The 17,758-nt window shown below is 44.3% G+C and overlaps 1 protein-coding gene across 1 annotated transcript in view; it reads right to left on the bottom strand.

Moving 5' to 3' along the window:
* The window catches only part of HOMER2 (homer scaffold protein 2), a 54,430-nt gene extending 51,788 nt beyond the window's left edge, over positions 1 to 2,642 (bottom strand). Inside the window, exon 1 of the mRNA XM_083850677.1 lies at positions 2,433 to 2,642. Coding sequence (XP_083706803.1) covers positions 2,433 to 2,527 — 95 coding nt within the window. The 5' untranslated portion in view covers positions 2,528 to 2,642. The remainder of the gene's footprint in view (positions 1 to 2,432) is intronic.
* Between the last annotated feature and the right edge of the window lie 15,116 nt (positions 2,643 to 17,758).

Raw genomic sequence — 17,758 nt, 5'->3', positions numbered from 1 at the left:
GAAAAAGTTTTTTTCTACAAAGTAAACATTAGTACAGTGAGAGCTCAAACAATGGCTTGACCCAAAGACAATGGTTTTTGGTCAGCAGGAACCTTCACATTGACTTTAATGAGCACTGAGGCAGACTTTTTTGCCTAAACACCTTAAAAAAAATATATTGTTTTCACATCCCCTGAATTACATGCATTAATTTTTTCAAACATGTAAATGACTTTTGTAAAACTTGACACTACCTTGCTGCCTAAGTTGAACTAAACCAACAGTTTAAATAGCTCAGCTCACAGCTAATAAGCAATTTAAATAGCTTTGCTGAGCTCAAGTAGCTATATCAGGTTTCATAGCACCATCAGTCACTGCCAAATCCATAGGCAGCATTTAAATGAATCATTAGCAATGGTCACCCCCCCAAAAAAAAAATCGTTTAAGTGCTAAGAGTCAAGTTATTGTTGCAATTTCGTTGAGAACCTGCCTATGTGACACCAGAGCGTGCCCAGGAAGCAAATCCTGCTGGAATTCCTGGGACAAAACCTGTTCCTTCAGATACAAAAGGCTGGGCACCGTGCTCCCATCGCAGAGTGCGTCACGGGGACAGGCGAGTACAAAGGTGCCCATTTCACAGAAGGCAAGGCTGAAGCACACCCAGGTAAAGGATTTGCCAGCGGAGGTGGAGCAGGGAGGACACAAGGGGTGGCTCCTGCGTCAGGTGTGCTGAGCCCCTGCTGCAGTAACCTGCACAGGCAGACTCTGAAGTTCTCTATATCGGAAAGGTGGATGGTGAGATAACGACGGAAGACACTTACAAAATGTATATCCAGCAAACACCTTGCCTGCACTCCATACAGAGCGTACGAGTGCATACAACCCACGCTGAAACCCCGGGAATGAATGGTGTCAGGAGCTTGATCTTCCTCCCCAGCACTGGTGTCAGGCTGAAACGACTCAATCGAAGTCAAACACGTTACATCGGGGTATCGAACCGGACCGTGGAGCAGGGCAGCACAGACAGGGGTGCAGCCACAAGCACACCCGGGGCACTCCAGACCCCCGGGCCCCAGGGAAGCTCCGCGGGCAGAGCAGCACTGTGCTGAGCCAAGGGCCAGGGCATTGCTGCCACCTGCCCCGTGGCTCCCTCCACGCCACAGCAAAACTTCACAGCTGCACTCATCCACCAGCACAGAGCCGGATCAAACAACAACGACAAAACTATTTGTTTTTAGAGACACCCGGGTAAAAAGAATGGGGGCGAGTTCCCTTGGGCTGGATGTTTCTGTCCAGCCTGGGCTCAGCGGGGCCACGCTGCTCCAGCCAGGCGTTGGTGTTTCCTTCCACAACCCCAAGCTGTAACGCTACCTCTGCTATTTCCACTGGAACTTCACATAATGAAGAAAAGCCCCTCGTAATCCTGAAGTGAAACATCGGGAGACACTCTTCGGATCTTATTTCTCCCCTCTGCCCCTGCACTCCTATTCAGTGCTGCTGGGTATCCGATTCAGGCACATGCGTGGCATTTTAATTCATTATTTATCCACACCGTCTCAAATGGTAGCACTTTGACAATAATCAACGCATCTCGAGTGGGAGGCTGCACAGCTGGGAGCAGCATGAGGATGCCCAGAAAGCGGAGAACGGTTCCTTGCCACAGGGGGGTGAGGAGAGGCAAGGAAAAGGTGTAAGGGACAGCAATAGGATAAAAATAAAGCAAATTAAACGTGTGGGTTTGGAATCCCCCAAGCCATTCTGGTCGAGAGGATGGGTCTCTAACCCGCATGCAGTTCCAGCCGAGAGCACCACGTTAACCCCCCCTTCCCACCGTTCAGTTCACGAACTGCTCTAACGCCAGCGAGCGGTTTTTGCCCCCTATTAAACTTGGAGGCTAGGAACAAGGCACGGCTGATTTTCGGAAAGCTCAGGCTCGATTCTCCGGGAGGAAGAAAGGAGGGGTGCGTGTGCGGGGCAGCTCTTTGCCCACACCGCCGCGCGGCTCCCGCGGTCCGGGCAAGTTGGCGGCGGCCCCCCCCCGGCGGGGAGCCCCGGCAGAGCCCAGCACGACCCCAGCGCGCCCGCGGAGCCCCCCGGGGCCGGCAGCGCTGCCCCCGCCGGGCCCCCCCGGCTCTGCCCGGGACCCCCCAGCTCCGCATGTGGCCACCAGCAGCGTGCCCGAGCTGAGGTTGTATTATTTTTATTTTCATTTTTTTTAATTTTTCCCCTCCGCTGCGCTCCCACCCCCGCCGGCGCGGCTCGGGTGGGCGCCCCCCGGCCGGGCGGTTAAGTGCTTAATGAATTAATTGCCTTAACGAACCGCCGCCTCCCGGCTCGGCAGCGGCCGGGGCGCACCTGCGGAGGGGCCGGGGCGGGGGGCGAGCACCCCCGCGTGGAGCCGGGGGGGGGGGGGGGGCGGGACGCGGGGGGCGCTGGGGGCCCGGCGGACTCACCCCATGTCTCGGCACCTCTCGGCCGGGGCGGCGGCACCCCCGGGCGGCTCCCCGCGCTCGGCGGCCGGCGGCGGCCGCGTCCCCACTTCGCACATGCGGCCGCCCCGCTCCCGATCCCGCTCCCGGCTGGCTGCGGCTGCACGGCGGCGGCAGGCGGCGGCGAGGCGTCCTGCTCCTCCCGCTCCTCCTCCTCCTCCTCCTCCTGCCGCCGCCTCCCTCCCCCCTTACATAACCTCCCTCCCGGGCGGCGGCGGCACCGAGCAACCTCCCGCCGCCCCCTCGCTGCTGCCTGGCGGGGGGGGGGGGAGCGCCCCCGGGACCCCTCCAGCTCCCCGGCCCCGGGCATGGGCAGGCGGCGGTGGGGGGAGCGGATGAAGCGGGGGGAACCCCCGAGGGCTTCTCGGTGCCCACCCCCGTGGATAAGGGGACGGGGGTGGGGTGGGTTTGGGGTGGGGGTGACCGGCCGGGGGGGGGCCGGGGTGGTGAGAAAAGTTTGGGGGAAGTGCCGGGGCGGGGGGGGACCCGAGCACCGGCTGCGCTGTCCGGCTGCCGGCAGCCGCAGCTGCTGGGGGTGGGAATGGGGGGACACGCAGCTGGGGGGGGGCACCTTTGAGCTCTTTTCATCCCTTTCGCCAGGGAAGCGAAGAAAAAATCCCACTCCCCCCCTTTCCTGCCCCGCTGCCCCGTGTGATTTTATGACGATAAATTGGGACGGTTCCTTCCCACCGAGGGCAAAATGGCATCACCGTGGGAGAGCCGTGTGCTGGCTGCCCCACCGCCGGGGTGACACTGCTGTGGCACTGTCACAGGACACGAATCATACAAAATCATACAAAAGCCACGGCCCTGCTCGTGCCGGTCCTCACCACGCAGACACCGCTGTTCTCTGCTGGGGACAAGGCACCCCATCCACACATCAGGGAGGATTTTAACTTCTCCCACACAAAGTTATAATTAATACCTTGCCATCAAGAGGGATTACTTTCATCTTCCTATTACCTCGCGTAGATTTATCCTTTCTTTCACAGAAAGTTTGGAAGCTGTGGGGCAGGCTTTACGTTTGCGTGCTTTAACCTTGTGCGCAGTCACCGGGGTTATGCCCAGGATCAGCTGGGGATCCCATGGGGACCATCAGGGAAGGAAAACCTCACTGGCAACCTAACACCTTCCAGCTACGCACCATGGAGCTGCCTCGCTCTCTGACAGCCAACTGTTGGATGTCTCCTGATGCCTGGAGCACCAAAACAGAATTTCAATCCTATATGCTCAAATAAAGTCAATGCAGTAGGGAAAAAGAGCAGGGTGAATACGTTTACAAAGGGCTGTGAAGCGGCCCAGCTGTTTCCCCGGGCTGTGGGGTGGCACCTCTCCAGCATACCTGCGCTTTTTTCAAGTTGCAATGGGAAGGGGACCTCGATCCGTGCTTAATCCCTGCAGTCTGAAGATCTCACATGTCCTGCTCTGCCCGCTGAGTTTCCCCTGGATAGTAATGGGAGAAGTGATAATCCTTTCACGTTCATGATGGTCTGTAGCCTTGAATATTGCTTTGACAGAACCGCTTCCCTCTCTGTGGGGAAATGGTGAGGACTGGCTTTCTCTGAGGGGAGAATACAGCAGCCAGGCAATCTTGTAGAAAAAAACTCCCACCAGAAATCGTATGAGTTTGTCTCACTGGTTTGCACCATTTACTTCATTTCGTTAAATTCCATCTACCACGCATGAGAGAGAAGTTGTCTTAGTGCTCTCTGGCTTATTAGCTCATTTTGGTGAGCATCAGAAAGCTGTGTGTTATGAACCAGCACTGTGTGGGACTTAGAAATATCCGATGGAATTGGACCAAGATGGAGTAATGCACTTACTGCATGTTTCGTGATAAGATGGAAACTGGAAATTGGAATTGAAGCTTCTTAGCTTTTTCTAATGTTTTAGTCTTTTCCAATCTTGCACTGAAGTGCATTTTCATCCTCAGCTACAAAAAAAAAGGGTTAAGCTTATGGAAGCTTATCTGGCTGTGAAATGAACATGACATGATATTTTGTATATTGCTTTTGTTCTTAAGGTCTTGTCCACCTGTAAACCTTGATTTATTCTCTTTTCAGATCCATATTCTGGAAGAAACAGAGTTGTGGACCCATCTTCTCAAGGACCCTGAGCTATGCTGTCTAGCAGAGAGAGTTAACCCCAGCTTTCTGCATATATTTGGGTTTCTCAAAGCACACTTTCTTCTGAAATTCCCTCTGTTGCCCCAAACAGATGAGATTCTCCTTTATGAAGTGTAGCACACTGGTGTCTTCTTGTGGCTGCCAAACAGAGGATGAAGTCCTGTCCCCAGCTGAAGTCAATGGCAAAAGTGTCATGGACCTGGATGAGGCCCAGGTCTCGTGCAAAATGTTTAACCTTATCAGTAATGGATCAAGTGATTGCTCTACGGCTGATTCCATCCTAACTCCTGCACTGCTACAAAGAGTCCTAAGTTGTGTATGGTTCCCATTGATTCGTCTGATTTTCGTATGATGTAGTTTTCCATTTTCTTAGAGTATTTTGAGATCTCTGTAAACAAAACTATAAATATGCTATCAAAATTAATTAGTTCTTAAGCTTTCATATGCAACATGATATTTCACTTCCGATTTGCCTCCAGCGCAGGATGTGTACATGATGTTATTCGGTTCTCATTTCGCATTCACAAGTGTGCTCTTGTTGCTGTGCCATGGTTCAGGAAGACTCCAAGTACCGAAGGCACAGGATCCATCAGTACGATTCAAGCTGAGCAATAAATAGGTCCCCATTCTGTAAATGGATGTAACTTCTTTAGACGAGAAATTTTTCCTATTCCCACAGGCCTCCTAAAGATATAATTTTTGATTCCTAGATACAGGGTGAATATCCTTTTCAGAAAGCTGATCTAGCAACCAAGCATATGTACCTGGTCTGCATTGTGAAAGGCAAAAAGCTCACAGGTCTCTTCCTCTCTCTCAGTGTTTCTGTTCTCTCCTTTTGTTTGGCTTTCACTATTGTCATCTTTTGCCACTCTATTTTATATATAACTTTATTTCAGGAAAACTGCTGCTTAGTCTTTTTGAACTATTATACTTCAAGACAGTCTTCTCCCTATTTCCCGTGGCAGATAGTATTAAATAAAATATTCAACACTGTGATTTTCTCTTTTTTTCAACTAGACTGATGAAATCTGCATTTTTTTACTATAACAGAACCATGCCATTTTCCTTCTTCTTTTTTTTTTTTTTCTTCCCTCCTTTGACAAATAACCAACCATTTTCATGCTCTAAATGTTATCCAGAAGTTTAACCAAAGAAGGCTATGGGGAATTCTTCATTTTTACATTTGAAACAGAGAATTAATTTTCAACATCCCCAGATGGCTGGAGAATTAATGGAATTATAATATCATTGGATATGAAATTTTAAAGATGAGTAACTGAGAAAAAGAATTTTAAGTTAGACTGTTGAAAACGCTCCGATTTATGATTTTTGTTAACACCTACTTAACCCAATATCTAATAAATAATTTGGACAAGGAATCCAAAGGGATCTATTTGTTAAAAAAAATCAACACTCCTGTCCTTTCAATTAAAATGTCAGAGCTCACAATAAACATCTGAGACCTTCTACAAGTCCTCCAGCAAGGCAGAAGAAAACCCAAAGCTGACATATTCATGTGATTTCTAAGGCAAAAGCAGTTCTCCTCTCCACTGTCCTCCAGACATAAACCAAAATAATCCCAGAGCAATCGTTTAGGACTGCTTTCTGTGTCTTTAAAAGCAAAAAGGATAGGGCCATTTTTAAAAGCGTTTTGTCAATCATCTATAAAAGAGTAGGCTGAACGTTCTCTTCTTATTCTTTGCAGTTTATTCTTGTATGTATAATTACTTGGTGCCAGGAAGCTCCTGTCTAAGTGTAGTAATAGAAGGTATACAAGCGGTTTCTATCTAACTTTCAAAAAGGTTGGCCTGTAAAATATGCAAATATCAGCTTAAAGCAGATTTTTATGTAAATGCAAAGAGCTGTCATCATCACACTCTGGTAGATGCTGCCTTCTCAATGAAGACAAATATACAGCTAGTGAAAAACAATAAAAAATAGGATTTTTGAGAGAGAAGACATAAAGACATCCACAAAGCTGCCAAAACCAGAATAATGCCCTACCAGCCGCCACAGGTCTCAGGCTATAAGTACCCAGCAGTCTTAAAGGCTGCAAAATTGTATGAAGTTGATGAATTTCTGATAATTCTAGTCTAGTCAGACACCTTTGTCATCTTCAATAAACAATTTGGGACAAATCCTCTAGGCATCCTCAGTACTTTGCTCTACCAGAAGAAATCCAGCCTGGGACACATCTGGGAGCATGCACTGAACTGTGTAGTAAAGGTGGCCCCCACTTGGAGCATGCCTTGTTCCCTTTAACTGACCTCTTTCTTCATCCTTATGAGGAAAGACAGAGAAAATAGATGCTCCCAATTGTCCTTCTTAATGCCGTTCGTTGATGTAGACATGTTGGTTATGTCCACTCCACTGCAAAGTAAGGAAGGTCGGTCACCCTCCAAACGATGGCTTTTTCTGCTCCTCGTGGCTCTTGCTACCCTTCTCTCAAATCGTGCTAATCTGAGCTGGGTTTGCAATGGACAAACTGGGACTGGATAGGGTAGGTGAGGAGCACCGTGTGTAACAGTCTTCTTACCTTTTGCATTTGAGACTACGTTCCTGTTTAGATATATCCTAATGCTTTTTTTTTTCTTTCTTTGTTTTTCTTTTTATCCCAAATGCACAGGAGTGGAGATCTTCAGAAAGTTCACAGTAATGAACAGGTCTCTCAGCTGATGAGTGGGATCCTGAATTGCTCCTCTACACTATCCCAAATACATTCATTTTTTTTCCTCCCAATATGCAGCATCTTGCATTTCATATGTTACTTTAGAAGTCATTAGCTTCTTCACTTAGGTTTATTTTGGTTTTCCTTTTAAAACCAGAAGAAAAAAAAATCTATTTCACTTGCAAGTACAAATGATGACTCTGGTTTCCACCCAGGCTTACATTACAAAAATCCATATATTTGCAATTTATAAAATGGAAATTGGAGCAATCAGGAACCGGATATGCAGATGGAGTAGATTAATTTTATTTTTAAGGTGATTCACATCAAAATTTTTGGTCCAGGTATGCCAATTTGTACAAGAGATAAGAGAAGGAAACAACTATAAGCCTTGTCTGTTAGAAGCAGGACTTTCACATTGCAACTTGGATGTGATGATGATGGTGACAGCCAAGGCTACTAGTTGAGAAGCAGATAATACAGCAAGGAAAATATATTCATATTTTTGGTGAAAGAAGCTTAATTTTCAAACATGCAGAATTGCAGGACCATTCATTTCAGCAAGCCATTTTGCTCACATGTAAATTTTCTTGTAGCTCAGGAGTTTTTAATTCTCAGGCCCTTTTTACCATCTGTAACTCAATCTCTATTTTTTAAAGAAATTGCAGACATCTGTTTAAATACCCATCTCTTCCGTCACATGGAATTTTGGATTCAAAAATCCGAGCTCGAAAATAATACCAAAGTTGGATTACATTTCCAAGCAACCACGGAGTGGCATTTTAAATGCTGCCTTTTTAATTAGCCCGTTCCGATGCCCCGGCTGCGCTGCGGTGCATGAAGCAGTGTCTGCCGTGGCGGGTGCGGGTCAGTGACTGGGGCCAGGAGCAGGGACGAGAGGCCGCTGGTGTAAAATACTTCATTCTTGGTGTTTCTTTAGAACTTGCTCATCAGCGGACTTAGCCTCTTAATCAGCTCCTTGCTTGTCTTACCAGGAAAGCTAGACTTTTCCATGGGTACATTGGACATCTGATTGATTTACATGAATGCCCAATGACTGGATAAAAGTTGATACATTTCCTTGTGGGCAGAGGTATTTGGATCCCTCTTCTGTATGTATTTCCCTAAGCACTGAGCAGTACAAGGGCCACGGGGATTTCAAACCTATTTACAAAAACAGACCATTGAGAAATAGTGGTGAGAACCCCAAAGCTCTCTCAGAAGCCCATAAGGACACAAATAGGACCTCAGCACAAGATTTCCCTCCTCCAATTGTGGAAAATATCTTGATTTCAGGGAAGTCAAAACTGGTTCACAGAAATTAGCTATGAGTGTCCTTCACAGGCGGGGACAACTTTCATTTGTGAAGGAAACTATTTGTCACCATACAAGCCCTATTTTGCACCACTCTCTGAAAAAGCGTTGAGATTTTTTCCCAGGAGACTGTCCTACGAAAAGCAATTAAAGTGCACTGAAGAGGTAGGCTAACACTTCCATACTTCTAAAATGCATTAAAACAAAACAAAACAAAGCAAAGCAAAACAAAGCAAACAAACGGATGAAAAAACTCTACTGGGCTTAATTTACACCACTTTCAAATACAACTAAAGACCTTGGCTTGCACTAGTCCTTTTCCCTATGTCTTGCTAAGCTACAATAATTAGGCCATAATAAAAGTGAAACCAGAAGGCCACAACTCATGCAGAATTTGTTCTCTTTTTGCTACACTAACAATTAAAATCTGAAAAAGTAAAAAAGAGTTATTTGACAAAAGAACAATGAGAATACAGCTCCCACAAATAAAGATGCCAGGGACATTTTAATGAGGAAATGCATTTTAAAATAGGCTGTTAGGTGGTAAGCTGGGCAATACGTCCTCCCTAGAAAAAACTAGCTCAAGAGGAGATTCTGCATTCCTAATCCCAGCACCATAACTTCATTCTGTGACAATACTTGGATAAATACATAAACTCTACCAATCTGTTAAACAAACACAATTGGATTTTTTCAGCTCTGCGTCTGGCTTCTCAGAAAACACTATCTGTCAACACACTTAAACCCAAGTTTGTGTAATGCTAGTTACATGGAACTTTAAAAAGTGCCCACTTCTAATGGTAAACACAGATTCCACTTTTCTAGAGAAATTTCATAGTCCTTGAGGGGGTGTATAAAATCCAGGTTTTGGAAGAAAAGGGGGAAAAAAAAAAAAAAAAAGCAAAATGTGTATTCACTTGCAAAGATTAAAAATAAAATAAAATAAATTTTAGGGACATGTTTACAGCTGAATCACTAGGAAGAGCGCTGCTGTAGATCCAGAGCACCTAGCTGGGTTTTGAAGAAGTACCGAAAGGATGGCAGGCAGCAGCAGCAGCGTCTATTAATATCATATCAAGTTTTTCAACCATAGTTCAGTTCAGGCTTTGGAGCCAGGGGAGGGACCGCAGTGCACAAGCACAGGAGGCGACACCAAGCACACAGTTATGGAATTCAGCCTAACTCCAGGGGCTTGGTGGGAGGGAGGCCAGGACACTTCCGGAAAAGCTTTGAGCTAGGCACTTCAGATGTTTTGTTTTAAATTTATCTGTAGCCAGCGGAGAAGTACTAGTATACACACATCAAAACCTTTTCTGCATACTTGAGAAAATGAAATTAAGTCAACGCTATAAGGTCCGGATGACACATATCCTCTATTTTTCATTTACTGTTCATTTGCAGAAGAGCACAAGATTTATGTTGTGTATGTACCCACATTTTTCTAAGTTTAATTTGATAGTTTTCCTGCAGGGGTAGGCTAATTTTATCCATATCTGACTTTAATAATATTTATTACTGTTCTTCTGCTCCTCAGTGGCTGACTGAATATTCTCTCTATGTCCATCTGGTGAGTATCTTTTCCCAAAATAGTCCATGACCACTCTTTCCTATATTTGCATGAGAGACATACTATTATTATATTTGCGTGGAAGAAGCTGGGTGATCCTGCAAAAACATTTTTCAGTGACATGATTTGTCCACACTGAAAGTTGATTTACAATTTGAAATGTGACATCATAAGTGGTATGCAACGAAAGATCTAAGCAGAAAATACTCGGCAGTCTCTCAGGAATCTAGCCAGGGTTACTTTTATTTAGATCCTCTGTTCCCCTGCCCACAAGAATTAACATTTGGTCACAGAGAATAACCAGCAGTTATTGTTACTCAGTATCAACTTTCTTCCCCTATTTAAAGCTGAATTCTTGGTGGTTTTAGGAACGTGCTTTCTGCAACAGGATTCCATAGCATTAGCTGAACTGGGGAAAGAGCAGGAGCCAGCTCTGAAAGCATAACAAAGCGTGTTTTGAATGCATAGGACATGCAAAGCCACAAATGCCAGCCAAGCAACACCACGTGCTTAAAGCCACATTCGGCAGACTGGAATTTCTTCCTGCACTGTAACGCCTGCTGCGACAAGTAGCTATACTCTTGAGGAAGCAGCCTCTAAGATGCATTTTGCTCTCTAGCTAGAGGAATTCTCACTACACAGACACCTTCAACAAGGTAATGCTTTGCATTTTCATTTGTTTTTACATGCAGGAATCTCAAAACAATAATAGTCACACAGGGGCAAACCTGGCCCCCACGATGCCAGAGGAAAAATACCTTTTTTTTTTTGACTTCACTGGGATCATGATTTAATTATAATTGATTAATTCTCATTCCATTCCAGTGAGGCAAGTGAGGGATATGTAGAGATCACTTCACACACCGCTACGCTGTGGCTGTCTCTGGAAAATGTCAGCTGTTCCAAAACAGAGAGGAGCCCAGTTTGGAACAGGATGCAAAGGCCAAGACTCTATCCAACTGGAACAATAAAAGAAATGCTGATAGCCAGAGTGGAACCTCTGAAAATAGATTTTGGCCAGCACGCTGGGATTAAGAGCCCTACTTTTCAAAAGGTGTGCTGGGACCTTTAATAACCATAAATAGTCAGGACTTTGTTTTTGTGCCTCACTGGAAAGATGGCACCACTTGCGATATGGCATTTCCTCACACCGTGCTGTCGCATTGCTTCATTGCCGGATCATCTGCAGCTTTCAGCAGGACCGACGTGGCTTCTGAGCCAAGCGGAGAGCCGCAGCGATGTCCCAGCCCTGCTGAAGACAGCATCAAAACAGTACTCGGAACCCGTGGAACAAGGGCTTCTCTCCCAGGAAATAGCCTGTGAGATCTGGCAGCAGCATTTCCCATCAGATAGCAACTGAGAGATCTTGGATACCTTATGTAACCGCCATCCCTAAATAAAACGTATATCTAGTTCATCTCTTTTTCCCCCTGATTTAATTAGAATCTTGCTTAGATTTTCAGGTTGGCAAAGCCTTAGCTTGCAATATGCTGCAGATGCTACTGCTTGGAGATTAACGTTTGCTTTTTAATTAAAGTTTTTACTCAGGAAGTTTGTGAAACCCCCACAGCAGCATTTAAGACCAAGAAAATAACAGTGTATTATTCTTAAAATGAGCAGTCATAGTGTAACATGAAACAATCACATTCAAAGTATCACCCAAAATTACTGTGTGGTTTCATATAAGCGTGAGCTTTTCTGGGCTTGTTTTTAATGAGCCTCCATCAGAGGCACTATCAGAGCTTTGCATTTCCCAAGGTAACATCTCTATATTTTTTTAAGTTTATACTCCTCAGTAGTAAGCATGCTCTGGTTTCCAACCAACATTAGAAAGCAGCGTTCAGCTGACTGCTAGCAAGCTGATCAGCTGGGTTGCCACCATAGCACAGCTTCTGAGGGCTGTGCAGGGTTGGAAAAGAAATAGAAATGATGTAAGGAAGTGCTAGAGAGAGACCTGAAATTGGGAGGACAGGAAAAGAGCAGTAATGTGGAAATGCTCCAGGAAAGGAAACTGCCACAAGTCCAGGGGCAAAGATGGAGAAGGATTTAGAGCTGCGCTGGGTCAGGCGAGGACGATGTGCTTCAACATCCGAGGTCTTGGCGAGGGCAGGAGGGGACGCAGGGGGTGGCAGCCACGGCATAGTCTCCTGAAAGATTAGAAACTCTTGTCTGCTGGAAGGAATGATTGACGGTCCTAATTTAGAAACAGGAGGGTGAGTTATTACTGCTGGTAGTAGTGGTGACCTAGACCCCAAGTCAGGGACCTGCTCCAGCACTGTACAAACATAAAATAAGAAGATGTCCTCTGCCACACTTTCCAAATTACGGATATGGTGAGCGATGCGCAGAGGTGAGGCAATGGCAGAGCAAGGAGCAGACCCCTCTGTCCAGCTTTACAGATCCTGCAAGCTTCTCCTCAGCTCAGCTCAGCTAATGCACTTGCTTTACACCACATCTTGCTTTAGCACGGTGTGGCCTCGATACAAATCGGTCTCTCAGAGAAATACTGTTTTACTTTTTTTTTTTTTTAAATTACTTCAGATTAAGAATACACTCCAGACTTGAAGTAGTATAAAGTTGGCCTATACTTCAGCCTTTGCTTTCTTTAATGGCCCTTAACCTTAAGAGGAACTGCGGAGAACTTTCAAGACGTCTCCATATGTGCAAAGGGAAGACAAGAAAGAAGAGAGACAAGTTCTGTGCTAACTAACAGAGTCCTGGTAAGCTCGGGGGTACAATGGGAGACCTGGGTATCCCCTTTGGAGGCCGAATATTTGGCTTTGTGTCCCAGGCAGCTGATTGCCATGCAACACGCAAACTGCATAAACCATCAAACCCAGGAGAAATGCTAGACGCTTACTAAAAAGGCATAACCATTTCCTTCTGCCAGACCCTAGGTTTTGCAAGGGCCCGAGTCCCTGATTTAAACACAACACAAATCATTACCAGATGTGCATGTCAGGGCCCCAAGTGCACTGACAGGCCTTAATTGCCCTGACCACCCCCCCCCCAGCGCTTCCCCCATGCCCCTGCCTAGGGCCCAGCTCAGCCCTGGGCTCCGGTCCCCTCACAGGGGTGCTGCAGCACCCGACTGGCCTCGGGCTTGTCTCGTCCCCACAGACATCTCTGTCCCTCTGGGCTGCTGGGGGGCTGTGGGATGGGTCCCTGCCCCACCCTCTGTGCTGTTGTGTCCAGCTCCTGCTCCCTGCCCCTCACTGCCCCCCGCCAGTGAAGAGGAAATTCCCTGCACTCCCCTTCCAAACTCAGCCAGGTGCTGCTAACTTGGATCTGACTTACTTGCTGGCATTTCACTGCAGCAGATTTAAATGTATCAGACTGGAGAGGAGCACTAGAAATGAGCCCAAACTAAAAAGAGATATCAAAATACAACAGAAAATTGAGTATGAATACAATCCAGTCCTAGAAACTTCTGCAAGTACCTCCTTTACATTTTGCAAGTACCTTTACAATAGGCAAATCCATGGCAGCACTGATTCATACCTCCCCACTCACAGGATTGCTTGACATCTAAAAAGCGGCTGGGTTGGAGTTCAGACAGTCTGACGATTAGGATGAGTTTGATACCTTAACGTTTGGCGACGCCATTTTCCGACTTTCAAACAATTCCACACAAGTGTGCTTTCAGAATATTCCTCCCACCATTCTCCATCTGCGTGGTACCTCCGTCTGGGAAAGAACATAACCTGTGCACCAGATGTGCTACGCAAAAACCCCTGCCTGCCCTTCAGCCACAGCATGCGTGCCTCCGCGGGGTCTAACCCACCTCCACCCCAAATGAGGAACATATGGAGCACCATGAATGGCAGGAACAAGACTTCCCTTTGAACTACATTCCCCCTATCAAAGGGCCCTCTGTCTTGCCTTCTCGTCCGTTCCTCTGGGTAATCATAAGGAAAGAACTGAGCGTTTGGAAAAGCCTCCTGGGGACAAATTCATTTCTAGTGTAACTCTGCTGAAGTTAATGGTGTTGCACCATGGATTAAAATGGCACCATAATATTAAAAAACAGAGACAGCACACTACTCTGTAATTACTGTCTAAGAGAGCAAAAATAATAAAAATGATTCATTCTTACAGACCCCAAAGGGCACAGCTGGCTTAGTCAGTTTAAAAGGTGAAGATAAAAGAAGGCAGCTAGAATGTAGTGATTTTTAATTTGTATATATATATATATATATGTATAAATGACAGTCAGATAACACCACCTCTGCATTAATTTTAAGAACAACATGCTAGAAATATAACTTAATGTGACTGCAAGTTTTAAAAGACTGATAACAGAAATAGCTCTTAAGAAAATTAAAGGCCTCCTTTCATACTGCCGTAAATTAGGAACAAATTCCTTTTAATCAAGAGTTACGCTGTTGTAAGCTTAATGCAAAGGAATTGGGCCCCACAGCAGCAAAATGGCTATTCTGTAACACAATCAAACACCAGGACTCGCATTTTACCATTCTCATAAAAAAAAGGACAATGTTATTTTTTTAGGCAGTTAACATTTAAAGGTCATTGTTACGGGAAGGAAACATTTCTTGTATTAAGTTTAGTGAAGTTGGCAGAAACGGTGCAGTCTGTTCCTTCATGGACTTCGCTTTACAATACCATATGGAGGTGTGTGAAAGGCACTCTGAAGCTCAGTGACACCATGCAATATAACAGCAAAGGCAAGGCAGAGATCTGATAGAATTACTGCACGGGCTTCAGAGGCATTTGTCAGCAACAGCTGTTATATCTCAGTCTTTCTTGTTATTTAAGTGAGATTCATCTAGGCAATAATCCTTTCCAGCCACAGGAATAATACCCCATGATGAGACTTGATCTTCCAAGCACAGGAGGGTCCAGAGAAAGAGCACAACTCTAAATATTTCTAGAGATCGGCTAAGGAGCATCTCTGCTCACCTATCTCTCAGTGCAAGGAATGATCCAGCAAATACCTGACCATCATTAGTTACTCAGATGTCCCCTGGTGGTCTTATGGCCTCTTACACGCACAGAAACACAGCTTTCCTTTCATGTGTAATCAATAACAAGGCTGCCACACACACCCTTTGTACCTGCCTTTAGCCAGAACACAAAGTCTTGCTCTCTCTAACAGTGCCAGACATCACCATTTCCTAGAATGAATTATCTGGGGAAGTCAGTTTTTATTGTGCAAACAAACCAGGCTTTCAGTTACACTGAGAAAATAAAGGGAAAAAAAAAAAGGGGGTGGTGGTGGTGTGGAATTAGCTAACAGGAAATCACTGAACAGATTCAGCACACACACACACACAAAAAAAAATCAGAGTTTTGACGATAAATTTTCACTAAAATATTACCTAATATAAGATACAGTATGTTTTTTAAAAACAAACACACAGACAGACAAAAACAGCGGGATCAATAACAGTGTATGGAGGTTTCTCTTCCTATTTGTTTATAGAAAAAAATTTCCTTGATCAGACAGGCCACAATTACAAGGGATGTTGTACTCCTTAGCTGATTTCTCCAGGTAGATATCAACATTGAATTAAAAGGGTTCCTCCTGTTTAAAGATATAGAAATGTTCAAAAATATAGTTCTCCTTTTTTCCTGCTACCAAGATACATGTTAACTTTTCATTAAAAATGCTGCAGCTGTCAACCTCTACTGAGATAAAGCAATCAACCTAGTCATAAAGAAATGAAAAATTGTAAAAAAAAGTAAGACTTTAAACAAATAAAACTTTAATAATTTTTTTCCTGTTTTCTTCTTGCTATGGGCTGGTTCTCCTGTACAAAAGACTTATTTCTTTTCCCCAAAAGTGACCATAATAACAAGGGCTAGAAATAAATTTTTAAATGAAAGCCGAATATAATGAAAACACGTGAGTCTCAATGCTGGGGATTTATGTAAAACGTCAATCACAAAGTCTTGTGACAGAACAGTAAGAGTTATCAATACTAAACAATTATAAAAAGAACTGCAATTTCCCATTGTTTCAGGGCAGACAAGAGTCTGCTAGTTTTAGTGTACGTTCCTTTGTTCGTCAGAAAGATTCACAGTACAAAAGCTCCAGTAATTTCCAATAGGCTGAAAGGAACATTTCTTAGTTTAAAAATTAGAAGATAAAGCTTCTTCTAACAGTACTACATTTAACATAATGAAATCGATAGAAAAAAGCAAAACCTTTGAGGCTTTATCACACTACAGTAGACTTCAGAGATGCTGATTACGAGATTGTGTTTGTACTAAAACAACACATTAATTACCCAGAGAGGCTTGAAGTGAGGAGAAAGACTGCAAGAGTGGATTATCAAGCCCTCAGTCTTGACAACACTTGGAGCTAGACCTTTTAAGTACCTGGCCACCTATGTAGGTATGTGTGATGTGAAACTCTTAGTGGGTGTTGAGAGCCCTACTTGGTGCCAATATTCATTTTTGTGTGTCTTTATTCCTTTAAAAATCACCTGTCACTTTGGCTTTTTCACATGCGGTTTGAACTTCAGTATTGCTTCTACAAGAGATCTTAAGAAACTGCCCAGATTATGATCTCCTTCTTGATGTTATAACCTATAGCAGGCAAAAAGGCACGTCATGAAAAAGATCCAAAGCACAAATATCTTAATTTTATATATATATATATATATGAACTACTCTGATTTAGCCATTCCCTGCAAGTGTTCTCCTATGTGGAATATGCTGATCAGAGCACCTTAGCAAAATTATAATTTCTGAAGTATGCTGCTCACGGTGTTTACAACCAGTGCATGCCTTCAAAACATTTATATGTGCTTAGATTATGCATGTGCTTAAATGTATGGATGACTCAAGTCTATAATTAAAAGTTTAATATTAAAATAAGTTTTCTCTTTTAATGAAAAATGTAATCCATGAAACAGCAGACTAGAGTCTCAAAACAATATTACCATTGTATTAAGGATCATCTTATGAATTTTATGCATGAAATCCTCCGTAGACACACCTGAAATTGCAATATCCAGTGGTCAAAATGAAACATGTCTGTGGAAGAAATAAAACCCTACTTATTTCTGCCCAGTTTAAAAGGGCAGTCAGTAGAACAGGGATTATGTGGGGAAAACATAAGCTAAAATATATTATTTTTTAGCAGCAATGACAATTAGTTTGGTTTAGAACTAGGCTAAGATATTTGCATTAGGCTGTTTGGATTGAGGTCATCATTTCTATTCCACAAGAGACAACACACTCCTGCTATAGGTCATGCAGGAGAGCAGACTGTAATTATTTCTGTTTATTTCGAACAAAGGGCACTTATTTTGGTCTAACAATTTTGGAGAATTGGATGCCGCTATCACTGTTGCTGGGGTATTTTCTTTAAAGTGATGTACTTGATTATCAGTCTCTATGCTTTGCTAGTGCCTGTGAGCATAGTAGGGGCCCTGAGCTTATACAAAAAAATACAATAAAACCATCGTTATCTTAAAGGGTCCTACAAAATGTCCTTTTTTTTCTTTTTTTTTTTTTTAATACAGAGCATAAGAGACAATGCTCTGTTTGAAAAATCTACATCATGGAAACAGTGCAAGTAGGGGAACATGGACACAAATACCATTTATTCTACAGGAAGGCCTCGATGCCACCAGTCCTTCAGAAA

Source organism: Anser anser (genome assembly GCF_964211835.1).
Source record: "Anser anser genome assembly, chromosome: 10".
Taxonomy (NCBI): domain Eukaryota; kingdom Metazoa; phylum Chordata; class Aves; order Anseriformes; family Anatidae; genus Anser; species Anser anser.
Note: the sequence above shows the minus strand (reverse complement) of the source record. Positions and strands in the feature narration are given on the sequence as shown.